The sequence below is a fragment of the Carcharodon carcharias genome, chromosome 16 (genome assembly GCF_017639515.1).
Source record: "Carcharodon carcharias isolate sCarCar2 chromosome 16, sCarCar2.pri, whole genome shotgun sequence".
NCBI lineage: Eukaryota > Metazoa > Chordata > Chondrichthyes > Lamniformes > Lamnidae > Carcharodon > Carcharodon carcharias.
Window position 1 is genome coordinate 116,041,161 of NC_054482.1, and position 27,936 is coordinate 116,069,096.

At 43.9% G+C, this 27,936-nt stretch overlaps 1 protein-coding gene across 1 annotated transcript in view; it reads right to left on the minus strand.

The window, feature by feature from the left end:
- The window catches only part of LOC121289422 (collagen alpha-1(XXIV) chain), a 615,168-nt gene that overhangs the window by 235,758 nt on the left and 351,474 nt on the right, over positions 1 to 27,936 (minus strand). Inside the window, exons 7-11 of the mRNA XM_041208885.1 lie at positions 18,902 to 18,946; positions 16,399 to 16,452; positions 14,298 to 14,342; positions 5,559 to 5,612; positions 4,810 to 4,854 (exon numbers count right to left, since the gene is read on the minus strand). Of these exons, the coding sequence (XP_041064819.1) occupies positions 4,810 to 4,854; positions 5,559 to 5,612; positions 14,298 to 14,342; positions 16,399 to 16,452; positions 18,902 to 18,946 (243 nt within the window). The remainder of the gene's footprint in view (positions 1 to 4,809; positions 4,855 to 5,558; positions 5,613 to 14,297; positions 14,343 to 16,398; positions 16,453 to 18,901; positions 18,947 to 27,936) is intronic.

Genomic DNA, 27,936 nt, shown 5'->3' on the forward strand with positions numbered 1-27,936 from the left:
ATCAATCCCTTGGGTCCTCCTTTGCTGAATTCTAAACTGCTCCCAATCCTCAGGTCTGTTGTTTTTTTTAGCCAATTTGTATGCCTCTTCCTTGCATCTAATACTATCTCTAATTTCCCTTGTAAGCCATGGTTTGACCACCTTTCCTATTTTACTTTTGCGCCCGAAAGGAATAAACAATTGTTGCAATTCACCTATGCGCTCTTTGAATGTTTGCCATTGCCTATCCACCATCATCCCTTTAAGTAACGTTTCGCAATCCATCATGGGATGAGAGAGTTGCCTTATGATGAGATGCTGAGTAAATTGGGTTTATACTGTCTGGAGTTTAGAAGAATGAGAGGTGATTTCATTGAAACCCATAGAATTCTGACAGGACTTAATAGGGTAGACGCTGAGGGATTGTTTCCATTGGTTGGGGAATCTAAAACACGGGGACACAGTCTCAGGAAAAGGGGCCAATCATTTAGGACTGAGATGAGGAGAAATTGCTTCACTCAAAGGGTTGTGAATCTTTGGAACTCTCCACCCCTGTTTCACTGCCCAGATGATATGAGTAATCCTGAACACCTATGCAACTCCCTCTGCTGGTGAATAATGCAGTTCAGGAGGTGCAACAGTGAAGTAACATCCAGAGGGTTGTGGATGCTCCAATATTGAATACATGTAAGACTGGGATAGACAGATTCTTTGTCTCTCAGGGAATCGAGGGATGTGGAGAGTGGGCAGAAAATGGAGTTGAAACCCAAGATCAGCCATGATCGTATTGAATAACAGAGCAGGCTCAATGGGACATGTGGTCTACTCCTGCTCCTATTTATAACGTGATAAATGTACCTTCCTTAGGCCTTGGAGCGGAACTCGAACACATAGCTTCTGGCTCGGAAGCAGGGACACTACCCACTGCATCACAAGACATCCCCAGCTTGTATTGTGCTGACCAGAAATATATGCAACATCAGCTTGCATTGAGATAGCGCCTGTAAGAGAGCAAATGTCCCAAGGTACCATCGGTTAGCTCAGTTGGCTAAATGGCTAGAGTGTGGTGCAGAATGATGCCAACAGCATAGGTTCAATCTCTGTACTGGTTGTGGTAGTTCATGGGGGACTGACTCCTTGGCCTGCCCATGCTTGACATGCAGTGGCGCCCCTTAAGCTATTTATCCACTTGTGTCTGTCTATTGGAGAGAGGCCTGTGGTCCTTCATGACTAACAGCCAGTTCAGCAGCTGTGCCCTTGAGTTTCCTCAATGCTACTTCACCGTTGCACCTCCTGAGCTGCATTATTCGCCAGCAGAGGGAGTTGCGCAGGTGTTCAGAGTAACTCATATCGTCGGGACAGTGAAACAGGCCATTCAGCCCAGCTATGATGGATTTGTGGTCCACTCAAAATTCCACCCTCCTTATTTCAGTGCGCCCTATTAGCATATCCTTCCATCCCTTTCTCCCTCATGGCCAGAATATTGCCGTTGGTGTGCAGAGGCAAGCCCAAAACGCCAACACGCAAAATGACGCGCGATGGCATTAGGCGTGTATCCGGACGTAATCACGCATCATTTAGACATATCACTCGGCGGGCACGTGCTGGAGATGGCTGCGTGGCTGCTGAACTGTCAAAGGCTTATTAAAGCCGTTAGGAAAGTAATTTAGCAAATTAACAGTGCTGCCCGTCCAACCTTAAGGTCAGGGTGGGGGGGGGGGTGGTGGGGGGCGGCAGGCAAAGAGCCCAAGCGGCCTTCGCATTTTTCAGGAAACCTCATCCACGGGCGGGATGAGATTTCCTGAAAGTTTAATTAAATAATTAAATAAAATTTGCGAAATGCACAAATATGTATCAGTTTATGTGACACTGTCACATGAGGGCACACGTTTAAATAATTTTTCAGATCATTTATTCAAAATTGACATTCCCAACGTCATCTCCATCAGGCAGCTCCGTGCCTCAGGGAGATTCTTGTGCTTTTTCGCACACACATCGCAGGCCCCGACTCTCCCTTCCCCGCCCCCCCCCCCCCCGCCCGCACAGGTATTGCTAGCACTACTGCCGTGTATTGCACTGGGTGGGCCTTAATTGGCCTGCCCATGTAAAATGGCGGCCCGCAGCGATTGGCTCCGTGCCCATCCCTGTCCCCCACACACCTGCTCCAGCCCAGCTTGTCCAATGTAGGGAAGATGCAGCCCCATGTGTTTATCCAGCTTCCCCTTAAATGTATCTGCACTAATCACCTCAACTATTCCCTGTCATTGTGAGTTTCAAATTTTCCCTGCTCTCTAGGTGGTGGTGAACTACCTTCTTGAACCGCCGCAGTCCACGGTTTTGGGGAGTCAGGAGGTGAGTTACTCGCCGCAGGATTCCTAGCCTCTGACCTGCTCTTGTAGCCAGAGTGTTTATATGGCTTCACAGAATCACACAATCACAGAATCACACCGACACGTGAGAAACACCTGACCTACCTACCCAATGCCATTTACCATAGCCTTGAATGTTATGATGTGCCAAGTGCTCATCCAGGTACTTTTTAAAGGATGTGAGGCAACCCGCCTCCACCACCCTCCCAGGCAGCACATTCCAGACTGTCACCACCCTCTGGGTAAAAAGATTTTTCTTCGCATCCCCCTTAAACCTCCTGCCCCTCACCTTGAACTTATGCCCCCTTGTGACTGACCCTTCAACTAAGGGGAACATCTGCTCCCTATCCACCCTGTCCATGCCCCTCATAACCTTGTACACCTCAATCAGGCTTGTCCAGTTTCTGGTCTATGGTAACCCCCCAGGAAGTTGTTAGCGTGGGCTTCAGTGATGGTAATGTCTAGAGGTGATGGTTGGATTGTCTCTTGTTGGAGATGGTCATCGCCTGGCACTTGTGTGGCACGAATGTTATTTGGCACTTGTCAGCCCAAGCCTGGATATTGTCCAGGTCTTGCTGCATTTGGACATGGACTGCTTCAGTATCTGAGGAGCCACGAATGGTGCTGAACATTGTGCAATCATCAGTGAACATTCCCACTTCTGACCTTGTGATGGAAGGAAGGTCATTGATGAAGCAGCTGAAGATGGTTGGGCCGAGGACACTACCCTGAGGAACTCCTGCAGTGATGTCCTGGAGCTGAGGTGACTGACCTCCAACATCCACAACCATCTTCCTTTGTGCTCGGTATGTCTCCAACCAGCAGAGAGTTTCCCCCTGATTCCCATTGACTCCAGTTTTGCTAGGGCTCCTTGATGCCACACTCTGTCAAATGCAGCCTTGATGTCGAGGGCAGTCACTCTCACCTCGCCTCGGGAGTTCAGCTTTTTGTCCAAGTTTGGACCAAGGTTGTAATGAAGTCAGGAGCGGAGTGGCTCTGGCCAAACCCAAATTGAACATCAGTGAGCAGGTTGTTGCTAAGTGCTGCTTTATGGCACTGTCGACAACCCCTTCCATCACTTTGCTGATGATCAAGAGTATACAGTGATGGGGAATATATAATTGGCTGGGTCGGATTTGTCCTGCTTTCCCTATGGAATGTATTAGTGATTGGCTTATCTTTATGGCTCCTAGTTAATTTGGATGTGAATTAGTGTAGGTCAGAAATAACTGCGGTTTTTAATTTATTCATTCATGGGTGTGGGCATCGTTGGCAAGGCCAGTATTTGTTGCCCATCCCAAATCATGTACTAGTCCTCATAACCTTGTTCTGTCATATATGGGAATATAACTGAAACTACCCGCTTCCCCCTGAAGCCTGCTGCTCATTAAAATCTTCTCCCATCTTACAAAGACCTTTGTTGAAAATATCAAGCCCCCACTCATGCCTAGGCTGATACCCAAGAATCTGTAGAATCATAGAAGGGGCTATTCAGCCCATCATACATATGTCAGCTCTTTGATAGTGCCACACCTCTAATCTTTCCCCTTATTTCTTTTAAATGTTAATCCAATTCTCTTTTGAAAATTATAGGATCTGCTTCTATCATGCGTTCAGGCAGCACATTCCAGATCCTAATGGTTTGCTGCTTAAAATAACTCTTCCCATTTCCCTTTTATGAATTAATCTCAATCTGTCTCCTTTGACTGCCAACCCTCCTGCCAATAGAAACAATTTCTCCTCCTCTATTCAGCCAAAATTCCCTCATCAAATCTTCTCTTTAACCTGTTCCAATCTAAGGAGAACAATCCAAGTTCTGTACGCAACTAATTTCCCTCATCCCGTATGAGTTGAGGTGACTATGCAAACCCTTTACTCAAACAAATACAATACATTTAATAATAGAGACTAAAACATGCAGAAATATTGAAAATAAAAATCGCTCCTTTGAAAACTTTACCCTGCCCTTTATTTATTGAATGGGTTCTCCTCATTTTTGAATTTTGAATGGACAAGCGTATGTACAGACACAATGACAAACAAACTCTAGAGTGTAAATCAAACGCATTGCCCTCATCTTCAGTAGATATTTAATAAAAGCACAATCATTTAAGAAAATATATCTCACACCTTGAATGTTCAGAAGTCGCTATCAACTCTGCCAATCAAACTGGAGAGCTTCCTGCACTTGTAAAGACAGACAATCCTTTGAAGTGATGGCGTGGGTCTAAATGCTTTGCATGTTTGTACAAAATTCCTTTCTCCATCATTGTAACAGAGATAATCACCTACTTTAAGCAAGAAACGTCACAGAAATCTGGGAAACATTTACACAACATAATGTCATCTTAGGCTTAGAAATTTTGTAGCATCAAAACTTAGCCTCTCTCATTTTATCGCACAATAACAGGATGTCATTTCTAAGTTTCAAAGATAACATTGAATAAGGAAAAATGCTTACCGGTCTCCCTTTGGGGCCTTTCTTTCCACGGGGACCATCAATGCCCTGAAGAGAAAATGTCACTGCATCAGACAAGATATGTTTCCAAATAAATACAATTTCAGTCAAGTTTTCGGACAGTGGAACTATGGGCAATGTAAGTCAAGCCATCCTGAGTTTAAAATGAGTAACAATTTTTATGCAACAGAGTTAGAAAGCGAAATTGTTGGCAACAAAAAAAAAATGTTAATTTGCCTTTTTGAGAATATATAGGGGTACAGCAACACAATGGCTAAATTGCTAGACAAGTAACCTGGAGATCGGGATTAACAATCTAGGGACATGAGTTCAAATACCATGAGAGCTGGGGAATTCAAATTCACTTCACAAAGAAATCTGGAATGAAATGATCATAGGAGTACCAGGTTGTTATTGACAAATGTCCTCTAGGGAAGTAAATCTGCTGTCCTTACCCGGTCTGGCCTACATGTGATTCCAGATCTACAACAATGTGGTGCAGTTCTTAAATGCTCTCTGAAATAGCCTAGCAAAGCACTCAGGAACGTGGCTCACTACCATCTTAATGCCATTTAGGGAAGAGCAACCAATGCTGGCCTAGCCAGTGGTGCCCAGGTCCTGTGCAGAAAAGGAAATTACAATGGGCTCTGATATCTTTTTAAACATTCATTGCATTTAGTCAATTGGTGAGACTCTGAATGTGTGGACCAATCATATGATCCTGCAACAGTGCATTCTGGGAATACACTTACCTTTTTGCCTTCTGGCCCTGGTGGTCCCACCATCCCAGGAGGTCCTATAAACCCCTGCAGAGTAATAATAGGTGGCAATTAATAAAAGGCAATATAATTTAAAATGATTACTAGTTAGTGGCACCTTCACCTCTCAGTCACAAAGTCGTGGCTGGAGGTGAGAGTAAATAAATGTATTCTCACCTGGGAATAAGTGAGTAAGGAAGTTATAAAACTACCCTGTAACATAACTGCACTTCATTCTAAACTTGGTGAATCAGTACAGCGAAAGAATGAATTTACTTTGTAACCATCTGTTCAACTTTCTAAATTCATTAATGTGCTTATTGCTGAATAGAGAGACATGTTGCTGAAGCTCTTCCTCGTGGTCTCATCGGGACAAACCCAGGAATGCCAAATTTCAAATGATCACAACAATTTATATTACAAGAGAAAGGGATACTGATTGGTTGGCCGGCTGATTCTGTTTAGCTGATGTGTGGCCAAGCAGAAAGCAACTGGGAACTATAGGTTCCCCAAGCTCCCGAGTAATTCAAAAAAGGTGCAAGGCTTGAACGTGGTCCTTTTGTTAGCAGCTTATAGTTCTCCATTGCTTTCTCCATGGCAATACCTGCCGCTCAGAGTTGACTTGCTAACCAATCAGTACCTTTTCTCCTGTTGTATAAATTATGATTTGAAATTTGGTATTCTTGTGTTTGTCCTGATGAGTGCAAAATGAAAAGTTTCAGCAACATGTCTCACTTTTCAGCAATAGTCAAGCTATATACTCCAAGTGTCAAGAAAACAAAAAATCATAATATTTTTCTTCTGTTAATAACCTTGTCGTATTTCTTATGTACTGGAAGACAGGCTGTTGGGGGTGTAAATATGGTAATTGGATTAAATGACAGTGTGATTGCAAGAGTCTAAAGCCAACAGTAAGAAGTGGTTTTGATGTGTTAATGAACCAAGAGGAACGTCAATCAGAGTTTTTCTTATATCAGTAATAGGAGTGGTTTTGAATTGAATTGTTTTAGTTCAAAGGGGGATATATGCAGGTTGTAAAAAGGTGTAAGTAAGGTAAAGATAAGATAAGTTTATTTTACAAGTCTAAGAGCTAGGGTAAATAAACAACTTTAATCAATTCTGCAAAGACAGCATTTCTAAAAAGACTGGTTGAGACAATAAAGAGATGAAAGGGAACGAATGCATTTAAGGACATGAAGCCAATGTGGGGGGGAATAGCTGCTTAGATTTCCCAGAAGACAGCAGGGTAGCTGGTCAGAACTCCCAGAAGACAGTGTGAACAAGGCCAGACTGGGCGAACCAGTTGCTGTCAGCTTCAGGACACCCCCAGAGAAAAAGGTACTGTGTGATAAAAATTACTGGAATTCCACAGATTTTGAAATCTATAAGGATAGTTGCTGAACAGAAAAGGGGAAGGTTAGCTCTGAGGGTAGTTAAGTTACGATCTTATGGAACTATTTTAAAGTACCGTTTACTGTGTGAAGCTATGCTTGTGCTTAAGTGTAATTGTGTTTTTTTTTCTCTATCTTCGTTTAATAAACGTTTACTATACTATAAATTATCACAAGTAGTTGGGTATATCATTTCCTGATTTCAGAGCCTCCCGTCGTATTATACAAATTGACCATGTTGGCAGCTGTTTCAAGTTTCCCTCTGGGATTTGGGCAGCTCGGTATTTACCATCAGCCGTGCCATAGCACAAGTAACATGCTTATGTTATTTCCTGGCACTGTGTTTTGGTGTTATATAGTTGCAGTGTCAACTATGGCTCAGTGGGTAGCACTCTTGCATCTGGGTCATAGCCCAAATGCAAAGGCTTGACCACATAATCCAGGTCAAAATCTATCTTCTTGTTTTGTTTTCAACCAGAAAGCAGTACATTATGTGAGGTGTGGCATAAAGGTGGGGGATGTTGTGGGGCGGAAGGGAGAACTGTGATCACCAAAGCGCTGACCTGTTAACTTTTTATGAGGAGATGTTTATGGAGATTGGATTGTTGATGATAAAGACTGAGTGGGTAATACAGAGTTGGGGGAAGGGGGATGACACTGGAGGCTCTACCAAGGGTTAAGGTCAATATGCAGCGAGTAGTTAGGAATTGGGATTTGCTGTCTGACAGTGTGCTGGAGGCAGGTCTAATCGCGGCATTTAAAAAGGAATTAGACTGTAATCTGAAAAGGAAAGATGTGTAGGATTATGGGGAGAAGGAGGGGGAATGACACTCAGTGAATTGCTCTAGTGGAGAGCACTGTGACTATTCTGTGAATTTTTATACCTGCATTGTACTGCCATGATTCTTTAATATGCTTCACTTTACATTCCTCTTCTACTTTGGATAATTTCAGCCCGACATATGATTAAGAAATCATACACAGGATTTCCAGGAGAATGGATATTCACATAGACAATTCTGCACTGATGACAGCAGTCTAGAAGCACATTAGCAATGTTCCAGAATTCCCAAAGAAATTATGTCTGCACTCCTCCAATTCCGGCTTCTTCAGCATCCCTGATTTTAATCACTCCACTGTTAGGAAAATATAATTTCCATAATGTTATTGGAATTTATTGTAGAGTAATAGTGAGATGTGTCTATCTATGTATGTGTGTGTGTGTGAGAGAGAGACTTAATTGAATTAGAGGCCGCTAGTCTGGGTGCTTTGATGTAAGAAAAGAAGCTAGGTTTGAAATGTTGATTAAGTAAAAATGGGGAAGTTTTAAAATGTTAAATGTAAAGGGAACATTTGCATTTTTAAAACAAATTATAGTGGCTTGAATTCAAAGAGGGGGTGTACTGTATACCTTGCCAGCAGAAGTAGTAAGAAATAATGTGTTTATTTATTTTTCCCAAAGATTACTGGTGGAGTTGGCACTATGATAGATTTTTTTTTATTAGGAGAGAGATAAAGTTCAAAAGACATAGTGAAATGATGGGAATTTGCATTCCAAGAGGAAAATATGTATAAAGAAGAGAAGACTGTTTGTAAGGGAGGCAGTTTAAGATCCAACAAGTGTGAAAAGGCCTGCAGCCTGTATGTATCAAACTTTTGCCTCCAGGGACTAAAGTTAAGAGAACTCACTTTGAATTCGACTTGTTCAGTGTATCGTTTACTTTGCCTGGGTCTTTTAAAATCTATGTGTCCTCCTGTTGCCTTAACAAAAGTGTAACTGGTAATTAAATTAATTAGGGGATTTAGAAGTTATTATAGTAGTAATCTGTAGACATATGTATGTCTTACAATCTTTTCCTTTGTTAATAGATGTTTAATTTAGTTTTATAAAAAACCTCTTAAGACTCGGTGGTCTTCTTATTGATTTCAAAGCCTGCATCTCGAAACATACAAATTGAAAATTAGTTGTGACAGTTGTTTCAAGTTTCCCTCTGGGATTTGAACAGCTCAGCGTTTACCATCTGCTGTGTCATAACACCACCATTGGCAGCAGTGCCTTCAGCTGCCTGGAGCCCTAAGCTCTGGAATTCCCACCATAAACCTCACTGCCTCTCTCTCCTCCTTTAAGACGCTGCTTTGACCAAGCTTTTGCTCACTTGTCCTGATATCTCCTTTGTAGCTCAGTGTCAGAGATTTTTGAGTCCGTTCCTGTGAGGCGCCTTGAACCATTCTATTATGCTAAAGGTGCTTTGTAAATTGTTGTTGATAAAAGAATGTATAGTTATCAGGCCATGCAAGAAAAAGACATCTCTGAAATCTAGTAATTTAGTTATCACCTTGAAGTAGAAAGTTGAAAAGTAACTCCTTAGATTTGCCTTTGCATTTGTTGAATATAGTTTAGGATTATTGTATAATTCAAGAGTATGACTGTTCTACAGGTTCTGACCAGCGTAATTTCAGGTATTTAGCATTAAACAAGATATGAAGCAGGTGGAACCTGAAGTGATTCAAAAGACCAAGACAGAGTAAAAGAATGTATCAGATATTGTTGCCCATCCCTAATTGCCCTTGAGAAGGTGGTGGTGAGCTGTTGCCTTGAACCGCTGCAGTCTAAGTGGTGTAGGTACATCCACAGTGCTGTTAGGAAGGGGGCTCCAGGATTTTGACCCAGCGACAGTGAAGGAGTGGCAATATATTTCCACATCGGGATGGTGTGAGAGGAATTAGCTGGTAGAGTTTCTGCTTGTGAGGTGCTATCAAAAAGCCTTGGTGAGTTGCTGCAGTGCATCTTATAGACGGTACACACTGCTGCCACTGTGCATCGGTGGCAGAGGGAGAGGGTGTTTATGGTGATGGACAGGGTATCAATCAAACTAGTTGCTTTGTCCTGGTTGGTGTTGAACTTCTTGGGTGTTGCTGGAACTTTTGGATACAGGAGGAATAGATGGGATAAGAAAGTCTATTGCTAACAGAAATGTTTTAACTCAAACCTTCCACGTTAACATCTAACTGGCTGTTTCAAGTTAAATTGTCTAATGGTTTAGATAGTGTAATAAGAAAGGTTCTCTTCTTCCAATGAATATGAACAGGTGCAAGAAACACGGAGAGAATTAGATCAGGTACCGTGAAGATGGATTTTAATATAATTCAGTATCAAGGGAAATACTTCCTTTAAAATCATTGTCTATTTAAAAACAACAGCATATCCAGCAAAAAGTGACTATTTGAAACAGATAGTTTCAACTTGAGGGAGGGGGTTTGGTTAAGATTCTGCTTGGCCATTTGGTGTCAGTGGTATGGCAACATTCGGTGAAGGAACCTGAGATTGGTTTCAATGTTCCGGAAGTATAATCCAAATGGATATATGCATTAAAAGGGATATCAGCTTCACTAAACAGGCTCTGAAGATGAAAGGCTTTAGCAAGCTTACTAGAATGATGCTCGCTGTTACTGAGGGGCAAATCAGCCAACAGGCTGGGCAAGGCAGGGAAACCCCAAAAACGGCCAACAGTTAGTGGGTGATTTTCACAGTGATTTTTATGAAGTTGCCGCTTTTGGGCATTAATCACCCATTGAGCTCGTCACAGAAAGTCAAGTCTAGTAATTAACAGTGCAATAACTGTTAATAACTGCCAATCAATCTCACTTGCCCAGAAAGTGAAAAAATTATGTGTGGATTGTCAACCCTTCAAGTTGTGAAATGTTGATGTAGATGATAAAAGTCCCAAATTTAATTTTTGCCATTACTTTTTCTTTGTCTCTTTTATCCCCTTTTAAAAATCCAATCTTTCTTTCCCTTTCTTTATTTTTCTTGCTGCGCCTGGTTTGACTCCAATTCAACCTCCTTCCTTCTCAGCCCATCCTCAGGTTTTAGTCCCTCAAACCTTTAATCTCCTGGGTTAAGGAAATAACGTTTCGGTCCCCTCACTGACTGAGGTTCTGCTCTTGTTCTCGCCCTGACATTATTAGCTTGTATCTCCAGTAATTTTTTGGGAAAATGTCTTTACCCAGAGATTGGACAGCACTTGCTGAACGATCCTGAGTGTGCTAATAGTTACACTAACAACCAATTTAAGATAATCACTCAAGCTCATTATGTGGTTCATTTACACTTTCTAGAAGCGATGTTAATTTATACGGAGGAACATGTTCTCCGCAAACAAAAGGATTATGTTCAAGCCATGCACCTTTTTTTGAATTACCCCGGAGCTTGGGGAGGCTATAATGCCCCATTGTTTTCTCCATGGCAACATTCCAGCCAATCAAACTTGACTTACCAATCAGTCAGCACCCTTTTCTCTTGTGGCATAAGTTGTTGTGATCATTTGAAATTTGGCATTCTTGCATTTGTCCTGATGAATGCAAAATGAAAAGCTTCGACAACTTGCCTCTCTTTTCATCAATTTTACCCAGGGGATGCTAAGAATGTGGGACTCGCAACCACAGGGAGTGATTGGGGCGAATACATTTAAGGGGGAAGCAAGATGTTGGAAGGAATAGAAGAGTATGATAATAGGATGAGATGGAAAGGAGTGGGAGGTGATTTGTGTGGAGCATACATGCCAGCATGGAACAGTTGGGCTGAATTGCCCATTTCTGTGCTGTTAGCTCGATGTAACGATCAGTACACATTGTTATAGATACAGCCTGTGGTTGTGAATGAAAATGCTGAGGAGAACAGTGAGAACCTTTTCAATTAAAACATCCAAAGTTGAATATAAAAGCTCTTTTCTTCAATAATCCCTTGAGTACGAGATGTTTTTTTTTCCCTAGCTGGGATTCCAACATCTTGCAAGTTGAGGCACAACTGTTACAGATGTCAGGACAACTCAGCAACTTGCAAAATAAATCTGTAGCTTCACTGTTTGTAAGGTGGTGAGTTCAATTCCCACTGGAGATTTGACTGACTTTGACAACGATAATTGCAAAAAGAGGAAAGGTCAGAATGTCCAGCTGGTCAAATGCTCATTCGGGTCTTGCTTGAGGGTCTAAACCTTCTGAACAATTCCCCTCCAAAATGATCCAACTAGGACTGATAGTCAAAGCAATTTTATAACTTTAAGGGGAGTGTGAGAACAGAGACATCTGCTTGTGCACAAATTCTGGAAGGTAACAGGACAGGTTAACAAAACTTATGGAATCCTCGACTTTATAAACAGAAACATAGAGTACAGAAGCTAAGAGGTTATGCTAAACCTTTCTAAAACACTAGCTCAGCACTAGCTGGAGTATTGTGTTCAATTCCGGGCACAATTCTTCTGGAAGAATGTAAAGGTTTTGGAGATGGTGCAGAGGAGATTTACCAGGATGGTTCCAAGGATGAGGGTTTCCAGTTACTTGGATGGATTGGAGAAGCTGGGGTTGTTCTCCTTAGGGAAGAGAAGGTTTAGAGGAGACTCGATAGATGTGTTCAAAAACATGAAGGGTTTAGAGTCAATAAAGAAAGACAAACTGTTTCCAATGGCTAAAGGGTCAATAACTATATAGGGTACGAATGTAAGGTGATTGACAAAAGGATAGGGGTGACATGAGGTTTCAGAATACACTATCTGATAGGCTGGTGGATATAGATTCTAGAGTAGCTTTACAAGGAAATTGGATAAATACCTGGGCCAGGATTTTATGGCCCCTCCCACCCAGGGAGATAGTATGTTCCCAGCGAACAGAGTGGGAATTTAAGTATCTCGCCACATCCTCAGGGCCGTAAAATCCTGGCCCTGAAAGAGACAAAAATGCAGAGGGCACTGGGTAGTGGGTCTAATTGGATTGCTCCTCGAAAGAGCCACAGACTTGATGGGCTGAATGGCCTCTTTCTGTTCTGCAAGATTCTATGATTGTAGTCAAGGCAATGATCATACTGGAGAACTCCATCTTTTTTGTAGTTCTTCATGGGATGAGGATGTATTTATTGCCCATCCTTAATTGCCCCTTGAGGAGGTGCTGGTGAGCTGCCTTCTTGAACAGCTGCAGTCCATGTGGTGTAGGTACACCCACAGTGCTGTTAGGGAGGGAGTTCCAGGATTTTGACCCAGTGACAGTGAAGGAACAGCGATATATTTCCAAGTCAGGATGGCGAGTGACTTGGAGGGGAACTTCCAGGTGGTGGTGTTCCCATCTATCTGCTGCCCTTGTCCTTCTAGATGGTCAAGGTCATGGGTTTGGAAGGTGCTGTCTAAGAAGCCTTGGTGAGTCACTGCAGTGCATCTTGTAGATGGGACACACTGCTGCTACTGTGCATCGGTGGTAGACAGAGTGAATATTTGTGCATGCAGTTCCAATCAAGTTGGCCGCTTTGTCCTAGATGGTACCGTGCTTCTTGAATGTTATTGGACCTGCACTCATCCAGTCAAGTGGGGAGTATTCCATCACACTCCTGACTTGTGCCTTGTAGATAGTGGACAGGCTTCGGGGAGTCAGGAGGTAAGTTACTCTCCATAGGATTCCCAGCCTCTGACTTGATCTTGTAGCCACAGTATTTATATGGCTGGTCCAGTTCAGTCTCTGATCAATGGTAACCCCCAGGATGTTGATAGTGGGGGATTCAGCGATGGTAATGCCATTGAACATCAAGGAGAGATGATTTGGTTCTCTCTTGTTGCAGATGGTCATTGCTTGGCACTTGTGTGGAGAGAATGTTACTTGCCACTTGTTTTCTGGATACTGTGCAGGTCTTGTTGCATTTGGACATAGACTGCTTCAGTATCTGAGGAGTCGCGAATGGTGCTGAACATTGTGCAATCATCAGCGAACATCCCCACTTCTGACCTTATGATGGAAGGAAGGTCATTGATGAAGCAGCTGAAGATGGTTGGGCCTAGGACACTACCCTGAGGAACTCCTGCAGTGATGTCCCGGAGCTGAGATGATTGACCTCCCCACAACCACAACAATCTGTCCCTGTAGACAGATAGTTAGATTCCCTCCTGTTGGAGTTTAGAAAGGTGATTGGATTGAAACATTTAATTTTTAAGCGGCTTGACGGGGAAGGTATTGGGAATGTGTCTCCTTGGGCTGGAGAATCTCAAATGCTGTTTCAGAATAAGGGTTCAGATATTTTGGACTGAGATGAGGTGAAGTTTCTTCAGTCAGGTTGTTGTGAATCTTTGCAATGCTCTGCTGCAGAGGGCTGTGGATGCTCCATCATTGAATATATTCCAGTTTGAGCTCAATAGATTCTTGGGTACTAAGGGGTATGCAGGAAGGTGGAGTTGAGGTAGAGGATCAGCTATAATCTCCTTGAATGATAATATAGACTCAAAGGGACAAGTCCAGCTCCTATTTCTTACGTTCACACTTCTTACTCTCTGCATTGTCATTTAAGCATCTATAAAATCTTACTCACCCTTCCACCTTTTGGACCAGGATTTCCCTTTGGCCCAACTAAACCCTGCAATAAAGAGAAGAATAAATATATCAGTGGTTAAGATTATAGGTGTGGCTCCACAATGGTGGCTTGAGGGTCATATTTTAATTTAAAGTTAAAAAAAGTTGGACAGAAGGTGCCAACAATTTGGGAAGCCTGCTCTCTCTCTCACTTACCTGCTGCTTCTTCAGTGCCAGCGAGCCTTCTTATTGGCCCTCCAGCTTCCAGGGCCTTTAATTGGATTAAGCTTTCTATCCATGTATGCATGTTCTCATGTACCTAGTCTCAATAAATGAACCTACAATGTGTCTACCCACTTCCTAATGAGTGATTGCTGCTTTTATAACATTATAAAAACATGTCAAATATGTGCATTGGCTCAGAGCTTTCTTAAAGGACTTCTAAAAATGGTAGTGAATTACATCGATGTTATTATGTAAATTCTTCATGTACATGGTTTGCCTACAATCATGAACTACAAATTTATTAAACTCAATTACACAAGTTGCCTTGGTTTGGATTTGAACCAACAACTGTTCAGTTGCTATCCAGCTCCCAGCTGAAAATGCACTCAGGGCCATAAATTGATGATGATGGTAACTACCTACATCACTAAAGATAGTTGCACAATTTAATGAAGGCATTAAAGAAAGCAAACCAAGCCCTGGGATCCATTTCTGGAAAGATAGAATTGAAAGGCAGAGAAGTTATGTTTAGGATGCATCGAAACTTGGTTGGACCATAGTTGGAGCACTTTTGAACAATTCTAGTCTCCATATTATAGAACGTATAGAGGCACAGGGAGAAGGTGCAAGAGAAGGTTTACAAAAATGACACCAAAACTAAGAGGTTATAACTGTCAGGAAAGATGTGACAGGCTGGGGCTCTTTCACTTAGAAAAGATAAGGCTGAGGGGTGATGTAATAGAGGGCTTTAAAATTATTGACGTAGAGAAGATGTTTACACTTGAGGGTAATTCAATATAAGATTCTCACTAATACATCCAATACACAATTCAGAAGAAACTTCCTTAACCAGAGAGTGGTGAAAAAGACAAACTCACTAACCCAGGGACTGGTTGAGGCAAATAAAGTAACTTAACCCCTCATCCTCGGGTTGCCAACACTCCAGGATTTACCTGGAGTCTCCAGGAATTGAAGATCAATCTCCAGGACACTGCTGTGTGCAACCCTGAAGAAAAATCATCCGGACATTAAAAAAGATTGGGTTTTTTTTTTGTCTTTTTCTTTGAACATTTCTCTTTACCAGATATAAAAATATTGAAAATGGGGGGGGTGAAATAAAAGGCTGTTTGGCTGACAGTCAAGCATGATCCAAATGGGTAATGAATCTCTTTGCTTTCCAATTGGCATAGAAGGCAACACAGGGATCAATGTGTTGGCCGACTAATGGTTGGAGGATGGGGGCAAGTCATTTGATGAAACCTCTAGGAAAACATTTAATCACAGTTGGTAACCCTACCTAGTGCACAAAAGACCATAGGCATCTCCCTCCATTAGAGAGAGACAATTGTTTATGTATAGGTTGAGGAGCTCTGCATGGTATGAGACGAAGAGGCAGGCCTCCATAAACTACCAAAGCCAATAGCATAGATGCATTTAAGCTGGGTAAACACATGAGGTCAAAAGGAAGAGAAGGATTATAGTGATAGGGTTTGACAAAGAGGAGGAGGCTCATGTGAACCATAAATCTTTTTCTGTGCTGTAAACTCCGTATAATATCGAATGTTTCAGGAGAAATCTTTTAAAAAGCAGCAAGACAAATAAAGTGAAAAGAAAAACTCTAATGGGTTTAAAGGTACAAACATTCTTACAATAACAACATTGTGCATTTATGGAGCACCTTTAACGTAGGAAAACATCCCAAGGTGCTTCATAGGAATGTAATCAAATAAAACCTGACAGATGCAAACAGATGTATTCTAAGGTTTGAGAAAGGCTGAGACTGGTAGCTTGTGGGAACTGAACAAAAGCCTACAATGTCGCTACAAAGAAAACTTCCAAGGTTTTGAATGAAGCAGCTGCAACCCTCTGAAAAATCCAAAGTGTAGTTACTGCACCTGCCTGCCAGGGTATCCACTCACTCCGGGGTTCCCATCCAGACCAGGGGGACCCTGCAGAATATAAACATCCAGCATTAAAACATGTACCACGACGGGAAATAATGGGCTAGAGTTTGCACGTTTGGGCACATTTGGGGAATTGCATTTTCATCCAACGGAAGGATGTGGGTGTCGCTGGCGGTGGGCCACCATCTTGGATATAACCGAGCGTCTTGCTCGGCCATTTCAGGAAGCAGTTAAGAGTCAACCACGTTTCTGTGGGTCACGTATAGTTGGGGAGACGGTGGTGCCGTGGTAGTGTAATCCAGGGGCCCAGGCTAATGTTATGGAGACAAAGGTTCAAACCCCACCAGCTGGTGGAATTTGAATTCAATTCACCTGGATTTGAAAAGTTAGTTTCAGTAGTGAAGCCATTGTCAATTGTTGTAAAAAAAAACCCATCTGGTTCACTAATGTGCTTTAAGGAAGGAAATCTGCTGTCCTTACCTGGTCTGGCCTACATGTGACTCCAGACCCACAGCAATGTGGTTGACTCCTAACTGCCCCCTGCAACAGAGTGGCAAGTCACTCAGTTTAAGGGCAATTAGGGGCGGGCAACAGATGCTGGCTTAGCCAGTGACACCCAAACCCCATGAAAGAATAACAAAAAAATCACTGAAAATGACATAAATATATCATGTTAGTGCTCGGTTGTTTGTGTAAACAAATAGTATGAGCTTCATTTCATTTTGGTCTCTGCCTTTGCCGTATATTGTAATCAACTCACCTGTCGACAGGTGAGCGTGCGAGCAAAGTGACCCCATAGTAAAACATAACAAATCCCCTCTTGAAAGCCTCGATTGAATCTGCCCCCACTACAGTCTCAGGCAGTGCATTCTAGATCCTAAACACTCTCTGCATGAAAAAGTTTCTCCTTATGTCTCCATTGTTTCTTTTGCCAATCACCTTAAACCTGTGCCCTCTCATTCTTGAAACCTTCCATCATTAAGAACAATTCCTCCCGATCCACTCTGTGCAGGCCCCTTGTGATTTCGAACAGCTTGACCAAATCTCCTTTCAGCCTTGTCTTCACCAAGAAGATCAGCTCCAACCTCTCCAATCTATATACATAACTGAAGTGCCTCATCCCTGGAACCATTCTCGTGAATTTTTTCTGCACTCTCTCCAATGCCTTCACTTCCTTCCCAAAGTTTGGCACCCAGAACTAGACACAATACTCCAGTTGAAGCCAAGTAGTTGACATGTTTAGTGAAGTCATATCAAGCAATCGGCTGAATTTCCTTGACATTTCAGCCCCTGAGTGGATTCAAGTGGAACTTAGTGATGGAAAAAGATTTGCTATAACAGGATTATAAAAGCTAGTAAGGGCCAGTTGGGCTTAAAGCATGTTTCTATGCTGTGCTATTTAATTCCACATAATCTTGCACTATCTAGGTTATTGTGCTTTTTTTAATCATAAAAATAAGATATCTAAGAAGCAGACATACTTTCAATGTTGTATCCCTCAGTTCTTTTGGTTGTGTCAAGCAAAAGTTATTTTCATAACCCTGATTATTGGCATAACAAGTGAACAAAGTAACACTTCATTTTGTAGCTAACCAAACGTATCTAATAATTCAAGTCCAATGGCCAATCGCAATGCTGCTAGGTCTTTCCATTACAATGGTTAGAATACCTAAAGGGTAACATAGCACCTGTAGATCACCTACAAGGTTGATTTCCAAACTCAGATATTCCTGTCACTCTCACTAGTAGCAGAGCAGTGATTGTGTTTTAGTTTGAGCCTAAGAGCAGCCAAAGCAGCAGGAATTTGAAGATTCAGCCAGGAAAATAAATCTGCTCTTTTCCCCGGTGTTAACTATACTTTAAGCCACAGTGCTCAAATAGCAATAACATTCTACATTACAGGCTGCTTTCAAAACATTTATCAAGCTGCATCGAGTCTATCGCCCAGAAACAGGCCATTCAGCCCAACTGATCCATGCTCGTGTTTATGCTCGACATGAGCCTCCTCCTACCCCTCTTCATCTCACCCTATCAACATATCGTTCTATTCCTTTATCCCTCATGTGCTGATCTAGATTCCCCTTCATGATATCCTTGCTTTTTGCCTCAACCTCTCCTTGTCCTGGTGAGTTCCACATTCTCACCACTCTCTGGGTGAAGAGGTTTCCCCTGAATTCCTGACTGGATTTATTGGTGGCAATCTTATATTTTTGTCTCCCAACAAGTGGAAGCATCTTCTCTATGTCTAACCCACTGGCCAGGGAGCATCAAATTCTGCCCCAAAAAAATGTAAAAATTGCTTGTCTGAGAATCATTGCAGGTCATTAAGCAAAGGAAGGGTAGATGAATCGGACTTTAGTGTGAGTTGGGATAAGGAATAGCAGGGGGGGTTGGGGTGGGGGGGAGAAGCAGCAATCTAACACTGTGACAAACACCACGTTACAAACTGATCTAAGAACGTAAATGTCTGCAGGAAGAGGAGGACAGTACATACTCGTTCCCCTGGTGGTCCGGGTGCACCTTGATATCCTTTGGGACCCTGGAACAGAAACAGTGAAGAACTGAAGCTTTTTTGGTCAGGAATTAGACTGAAACTCAACACATTATGCCAACACCTTCAAATTCATTCCACAACATAATTACTGGCAGATAGCATTTGAAGTTACACGTTTAATTTCCCTCATATAATCAGTGTTCACTGGAGCACAAGAACACAAAACATAAGAATTAGGAGCAGGAGTAGGCCATTTGGCCCCTTGAGCATGCCCCACAATTTGGTAAGATAGTGGCTGATCTAATTGTGGCCTCACCTCCACTTTCCTGTCCACCCCTTATACCCCCTTGTCAGATGAGAATCTATCTAACTCAGCCTTAAAAATATTCAATGTCCCAGCCTCCACTGCTCTCTGGGGAAGAGAATGCCTCAGACTAACGACCCTCTGAGAGAAACCATTTCTCCTCATCTCCATCTTAAATGGGTGACCCCTTATTTTTAAACCGTGTCCCCTAGTTCTAGTCTCTCCCACAAGGAGAAACATCCTTTCATCATCCACCCGATCAAGTCCCCTCAGGATCTTATACATTTCAATCAGATCACCTCTCAATCTTCTAAACTCCGGTGGATACAGGTCCAGCCTGTCCAACCTTTCCTCACTGGATAACCCCCTCATCCCAGGAATCAGCTGGGTAAATCTCTCCTGAACTGCTTCTAATGCAACTATATCCTTTCTTAAATAAGGAGACCAAACCTGAACAAAGTACTCCTGCTGCAGTCTCACTCAGGCCCTGTACAGCTATAGCAATGCTTCCCTACTTTTATTCTCGATTCCCTTTGCAATAAACACCAACATTCCATTTCCTTCCTAATCCTTTGTCATACCTGCAGGCTAACGTTTTGTGATTCATGTACCAGGACACCCAGGTCCCTCTGTACCACTGAGTTCTGCAATCTTTCTCCATTTAAATAGCATACTGCTTTTCTATTCTTCCTGCCAAAGTGGACAAGTCCATAAACAGTTTCTCCTAATTTACTCCATCAAAACCTATTGTGCTTTTGAACACCTCAATCAAAATTCCTCTTAACTCTCTCCGCTCTAAGAAGACCAAGCCCAGCCTCTCCAGTAACTGAAGTCTCTGCTCCCATTCTAGTAAATCTCCTCTGCACTCTCTCCAAGGTCTTCACATCCTTTCCAAAGGACCGTGCCCAGAATTCGACGCAATGCTCCATCTGGGACCTAACCAGTGAATTATGAAAGGTTTAGCATAACTGCCTTGCCTTGTGCTCTGTGTGTGTTGGTCACATATCAGAAGTCACACTTCACTGTGTGTCATTTCATTGCAAGTAATTCCCATCATTACATAGAATTACATAGAGGCTATTTGGCACAACTGATCCATGATGGTGTTTATGCTCCACACAATTCTCCTCCCACCCCTCTTGACCTCACCCTTTCAACAAAACCGTCTATTCCCTTCTCCCTCATACGTTTATGCTGTTTCCTGTTAAATGTATCTGTACTATTCACCTCAACAGTTTAGCGAGTTGCACATTCTCCCCACTCTCTGAGTACAGCAGTTTCTCCTGAATTCCCAATTGGATTTATCAGTGACTATCTTAACAAGTGGGAAAAGCTCTCCGTGAAATCATTGTGAAAGTGGTGCAGAAACTCTCCCAATATTCCCTTTGCCCAGCGATCTAACCTCTGGTCCTTTAATTACTCATGAAACTGTTCAGAATGCCGATAAGTATACATGGAAAGAGTTTAAGCAGCCAGGAATAAAGGCCAATGAAGGTAGGACAATTATTCTTTTAAAGGCTGGAGACAGTCCAATCGATGTATTCCCTCCTGCTCCATGCACAGGCAGTCACAGATTAAGAAGTTTAAATCAGCCAAATAATCTGATCAACAGAATAGTAAAAGTTAACACTGCAGCTCGAGTTACAGCTAGCAGCAAACCCTAAGCTTTCTGTAAAAGCAAAACACGGCAAATGCTGGAAATCTGAAATAAAAGCAGGAAGTGCCGGAGATACTCAGCAGCTCAGGCAGTATCTGCGGAGAGAGAAACATTTTCCAGCTCATCCCGCTAGTGGGATCCTCTGGGTTCCCGTCAAAGTCAATGGGTTTTTGAACCACTCGCCGCATTTTCTGGCCCCGCCCACCCCCAATGCGACGAGGGTGGAAAATTCAGCTCAACGTTTCAGGCCTGTCGCCTTAGAGTTAAAAGTTGTGGTTTGCCGTTCTGCTAAATCTCAGCTGGCGACTGTGATGTAAGATCATCGACCTGAAACGTGAGCTCTCGTTTCCCTCCGCAGACACTGTCAAGTCAGCTGAGCATTTCCAGAATTTTCTGTTCTAACTACAAGCTTTCTTCTCCTTCTCTAGAGAGACAGGTGAAGTACCCGTGTAGATCATCTGCTGTTTGTGCCATTTAATATACTTCCTATTAACAATTTCACTCTCGCCCTTAACCGGCCTAGCGTTCCACTTGGTAGCTCGAGGTGATTTCCAGCCGTTCAGGCAAATGGGATCCTGGGTTGACCTTACGGAATGTGCCCACGTTTGGGAAAGGGGTCCTGGGAAGGTTGCCACACCACTGCCGCCTGCCCCTCACCCACTCCCCCCCTCCCCAATCTTTCCCATGCAAGGCCCAAGTAGGTCAACGCCACCCCCCCACCCCCTGAACTCCTCCCGCCAAGCCCGGGGAGGGAAGCGGCTGATTAGGCCTCAGTTAGGGGAGAAGGCGAATGGGCCTCCCTTCGCCCACAGCCCAGAAGTTGCGGAGAAGCCAGGGGTGGTTGGGTGGGAAAGTCAGCCGCAGAATTTTACAGGCCCCCTTATCTGCAAACCCGCTCCCGTGGTACCATAAAATTCTGCTCCATGACTCTAAGGTTATAAGATTCTTATATATCTACCCAAATGCAAGTTTGAATCTGGGGAAACTATAATGTTGGAAATAGGTCTGAATTACATAGATTTACACCACGTCTAGAGTACATAAACAGTCCGCCTGGCCCAGCTAGCTTGGTCTATTGTTTAAATGCTATATGAGCCTCCTCCCCAGCTCTCTTTGTGTCACCCTTTCACCATACCCTTTTATCACTTTCTCCCTCATGTGTGTATCCAACTTCCCCTTAAATATGTTGTAGAATGTGTTAGGCCAGGATTCTAGCAAGGAAGAGCCACAGGCGTATCAGGATATCTATTTAAAATCTACTTTATTTACTCTACTTACAGTGTGCACATAGTGAGTAATCAGGAAGGCACATCTCCACTCAGGGCTGCCCCCCCATTTACTCCCTACAGTACCTCGCACATGACTGCTTGACATCAGTGCCACATTAACATGTGCCCCAATGATTAGCAAGTGCACTATCTTCTTTTTAACAACAAAATGAAACTCTCTCTTTAGCTATTTATTTGACCTTTGTTTTAAACTGTTTATATTACTGTCTCCATCTCCCCCTCTCTGCCCAAGCATGACCTGGTGATTGCTCCACAGATCCGAGAGCTGGGAGTGGGTCCTGGGATGGGTAAACACCGTGTTTTGGGGCCTTCCGGCCAGATCTCCTGCTGAGAGCTTTTTTTATTCCATTTATGGGATGTGGCCATCGCTGGCTGGGCCAGCGTTTATTGCCCATCCCTGATTGCCCTTGTTCAGAGGGCATTTAAGAGCTAGCTGCATTGCTGTGGGTCTGGAGTCACATGTAGGTCAGACCAGGTAAGGACAGCAGATTTCCTTCCCTAAAGGGCATTAGGGAACCAGATCTCCTCCCTAGGAGGACAGTGTGGAGTGATGGACGGATTTTACAAGCTGATTAACAATCTGCTTTTAGCCACATGAACACTCCTTCCATGATCATCCTGCACTGAGCTGTGTGAATGGACCAACAAGCCCTGGATTGGGACTTGAACCAGCTTAGAGGCCGGAGTCCTACCAACTGAGCCATTCAGCTCCTTCACAGCAGCAATCGCTGTGCGCAGGAACAGTTTTAATAGTGTACTCTTCAACTGAATTATTTCCTTCCTACTGACTGTCCCACATCAGTATTAATATATTACAGAATACAAACGAGCTCATCCAATTCCTCATTAAATAATATAAAATGCCAAGATCTGGTCCATTGTACAGCTAGGTGTTTTTGTAAATTCTGCAATGCACCCACCCCCCCAAAACCTTCCCCCCCCCGACCCCACCCCCCCCACCCCCCCACTCCATTAGTCTTTTCTGCTTTACCTTTGGTAACTAATGTGTTTCTACCAACAGAACTGAGAGGTTGTAACTACCAGGAAAGACTGAGCAGTCTAGGACTCTCCCCATAAGTGGAAGGCTGACTGGGTGACCTGAAAGTGCTCTTTAAGATTATAATGCAGATGGTTCCACATGTGGCGGACACGAGAACAATTTCTTCAGTTCTCTGCCGGAAGGCAGGTCTGGCCCACTGCAGCACCACCTCCACCGCGAGGGAGGTCCCGAATCCACCCCAGCCACAATGAGGACTAAACCCCTGCAGTGCATCTTGTAGATGATACACATGCTGCCACTGTGTGTCGGTGGTGGAGGGAGTGAATGTTTGTGGATGTGGTGCCGATCAAGCGAGGCTGCTTTGTCCTGGACGGTGTCCAGCTTCTTGAGTGTTGTGGGAGCTGCCCTCATCCAGGCAGGTGGGGAGTATTCCATCACACTCCTGACTTGTGCCTTGTAGATGGTGGACAGGCTTTGGGGAGTCAGGTGCAAAAGATAGTTTGTAACTGTGTGATAATGACCTCCACAGTGTGTGTATGAAGCCTGATTATCTCCAACCAGCAAGAATGATATTCGATAACTATGAGGTATCCCGAGCTGTGGAAATCAAAGAGGTTGAGGCCTAGCCTCTGCCATAGGCAGTGAGGAAAGACAGATGGCACCATCTTCCCTTGGTGTCAGAGTGTTAACATGGCAGATGTGGCAAGATAGGACAAAATTCTGGACCATTTACATGCTGCCTGGTCACCACACTGATCCAGGGCTCTCACTCTGCATTTACTGGTGCCTAGGTGACCTCTGTGGAGGCTGTGAAGAATATCTTGTCATGTGGGGCATGGGATGACCAAATGATATTCATAAGCCAGGAGGTCATCCATAAGGGCCAAATGGGCTCACTGATCATAGTATTTGTGGAGTTCCACCCAATGTCATCCCACGTTATTTCCAATTTCAGGTTGGTGGGGGTGCAGCCGAGTCAGCTTTGGGCCCGCCGACCTGTCAACGGCCTATTGAGGCCATTGAAAAACTAATTAAAGTCATTAATGGACCCGCCCGTCCAAACTTGGGGTTGGCGGACAGGCTGGGAGCCCTGACAGGCTTCGGAAAAAGCCTGAAACCTCATCCATGGGCAGAATGAGGTTTCATGACGGTACTTAAATTTTTATTAAAGGTTTCAATAAAAGCTAAGGAAGGATATGTCCCAACTCATGTGACAGTATCGCATAAGGGGATATGTCAGGGAAATTTTTTTAACATTTGTATTACAATTTTTAATTCCAAGCCAATCTCCCTGATGCTGCACTTAGCCTCAGGGAGATCAGTGCACTCTTCTGTGCACATGCGTGAAAGGGCACACTTCCGGTTGAGGGAATCCCCCCCTACCTGCACAGGGAGCGCATCGTGCTTCTGAGCGGACATCACATTGGGTGGGCCTTAATTGGCCCACCGCGTAAAATGGCGGCACGCCCCCAAGCAGGGGGCACCAATCAGAGGCATGCCCACCCGCGCCTGGTCCCACACTTCCCTCCCAACAGGGGGAAAATATTTCCCCAGGAGAGTGCTATCGCAACCAGTGGGTAAGTCTTCCACTGGCGAGAGATTTTAAAGAAATTGTAGCTTTGGACCTCAAATTAAAATGAAAAAAAAATGTTTTTCTTCTACATTTTGTAGATGTAGTGATCACATTTAGTCTGGCAATGGTAATTTATAGTAAAGACAAAAAAGTAATCATCGATAAGATAATGGAAAGACGGAAGGGAACAGGGCTGGGAGCACCAGCTAAATTCTCACTGGACACTGGGGGAGAATTTGTCAATGATGAATTCAGGAGCATGTGTGAAAATTTGGAAGTTGTGGTATTGCAGACAGCAGCAGACAGTCCTTTCAGCACTGGGATATGTGAGAGACTTCACGCTGTGATCGACAAAATGCCCTGAAAAGTTTTAACTGACCAACCGAATTATAAATTGACAACTGCTCTAGCGTGGGCAGTACACACAAAAACCACACTGCAGATGCATATGTGCCAGAAAGGGTTCGTGAGTGGAGGGAAGCCACAGTAGGAAGGGCAGGAAAGACCACAGGGAAATACAAAAACTAGCTGAATTTACAAGACAAGGAGCAGAATATCGGATCTAGGGATTGGCAGAAGGAAGTAAAAATGTGGAAAGCCAGGAAGAGTAGTGTAAGTTCAGGCAGTGGGCGCAATAGTGATCACAGCCCAAGTAAAAGATCAAGAACTTGTAAAAGGAAGTCTAGTCACAGGAGGGACTGGTTGTGTCACAGTCACCCAGATAGAGACAGGAGATCTAATAAGGGACGTCATTTAACAAGAGCAAGGACTAAAGAACAGGTGAGTAGTGTCAGAAGAAGTAGGAGCCCCTACGACAGAGAAACTCTAGTGTTTACTAACAAGTTTGATGATAAGTTGGTAAAGGAGGCAAAACGAAAAGAACTCGACAATTGGGGAGAGTTTGGTGTTTACACGGAGGTGCCTGATAAAGGACAGCCAGTGTTGTCCCGTTGATGGATATGTTCAGAGAAAGTACTTCCCAAAGGTATGTATAGAACTAAAGTCAGACTTAACTCAGGGATTTGAGGAACAACTGTGCAACCAGGAAGTTAGAGCAGAATTCCCAACACCACTTTGAGGATTTTCCTCGCACTTTTAGCTACATATTTTTGGGAATGTCAATCTACTGATGTCAAAGCAGCATTTTTGCAAGGGGAACAATTCGAAAGAGAAGAATTCTTAAAGCCTCCAAGAGGAGCAGGTGATATAGAGGGGAAATTATGGAGGCTGAACAAGCGTGTTTACGGGCTAAAGGGTTTGGTATTTTTCGGTTAGTTTCATCCTACTAAAAGCTGGTTGTCTTCAGCTAAAAGCAGATCCAGAAATGTTTTATTGAAACGATGAAAGAAAGCTAGCAGGCATTCTCTTAATGCATACAGGTTATTTCCTGTGGGGGGGATCTGCCACATTTGAGAAATTTTGTGACAGATAAAATTATAAAGGAATTCAAAATCGAAAGTCAGACTTCTGGAGGTTTTAAGTGCAAAGCGTTGGACATGAGGCAGACTGAGTGGGGAATAAAAACAGAAAATGCTGGAAAAACTCAGCACATCTGACAGCATCTGTGAAGAGGGAAACTGAGTTAACGTTTTGAGTCTGTATGACCCTTCTTCAGAATAATGTCCATCCTGGCTCAGTGGATAGCATTCACCCCTCAGAGTCAGAAGACTGTGGCTTCAAATCACATGGAGATCTCAGTACATATCCAGACTGACACTCCCAGTACAGTACTGAGGGAGTGCTGCACTGTCAGAGGGTCAGTACTGAGGGAGTGCTGCACTGTCAGAGGGTCAGTACTGAGGGAGTGCTGCAGTCAGAGGGTCAGTACTGAGGGAGTGTTGCACTGTCAGAGGGTCAGTACTGAGGGAGTGCTGTATTATCAGAGGATCGGTACTGAGGGAGTGCTGCACTGTCAGAGGGTCAGTACTGAGGGAGTGCTGCACTGTCAGAGGGTCAGTACTGAGGGAGTGCTGCATTATCAGAGTGTCAGTACTGAGGGAGTGCTGCACTGTCAGAGGGTCAGTACTGAGGGAATGCTGCACTGTCAGAGGGTCAGTATTGAGGGAGTGCTGCAGTCAGAGAGTCAGTACTGAGGGAGCACTGCACTGTCAGAGGGTCAGTATTGAGGGAGTGCTGCAGTCAGAATCAGTACTGAGGGAGTGCTGCACTGTCAGAGGGTCAGTATTGAGGGAGCACTGCACTGTCAGAGGGTCAGTATTGAGGGAGTGCTGCAGTCAGAGAGTCAGTACTGAGGGAATGCTGCACTGTCAGAGGGTCAGTACTGAAGGAGTGCTATACTGTCGGAGGGTCAGTACTGAGGGAGTGCTGCACTGTCGGAGGGTCAGTACTGAGGGAGTGCTGCACTGTCAGAGGGTCAGTACTGAGGGAGTGCTGCACTGTCAGAGGGTCAGTACTGAGGGAGTGCTGCAGTCAGAGGGTCAGTACTGAGGGAGTGTTGCACTGTCAGAGGGTCAGTACTGAGGGAGTGCTGCATTATCAGAGGATCAGTACTGAGGGAGTGCTGCACTGTCAGAGGGTCAGTACTGAGGGAGTGCTGCACTGTCAGAGGGTCAGTACTGAGGGAGTGCTGCATTATCAGAGTGTCAGTACTGAGGGAGTGCTGCACTGTCAGAGGGTCAGTACTGAGGGAATGCTGCACTGTCAGAGGGTCAGTATTGAGGGAGTGCTGCAGTCAGAGAGTCAGTACTGAGGGAGCACTGCACTGTCAGAGGGTCAGTATTGAGGGAGTGCTGCAGTCAGAATCAGTACTGAGGGAGTGCTGCACTGTCAGAGGGTCAGTATTGAGGGAGCACTGCACTGTCAGAGGGTCAGTATTGAGGGAGTGCTGCAGTCAGAGAGTCAGTACTGAGGGAGTGCTGCACTGTCAGAGGGTCAGTACTGAGGGAGTGCTGCATTGTCAGAGGTGTCATCTTTCAGACAAGATGCAAGACTCTATCTCCCTTCTCAGGTGGGTGTAAAAGATTGCGTGGCACTATTCCAAAGAAGGGCAGAGAATTTCTCTCTGCTGTGCTTGGCAATATTTATCGCTTGATCAAGATCATTAGAAAAAGATTGTCTGGTTGTTTACACATTGATTTGTTTGGGATCTTGCTGTGTGAAATTTGGCTGCCGTGTTCCCTACATCACCGCAGTGACTATACTTCATAAAACTCTTCACTGGCTGTAAAGCGCTTTGAGATAACCTGAGGCTG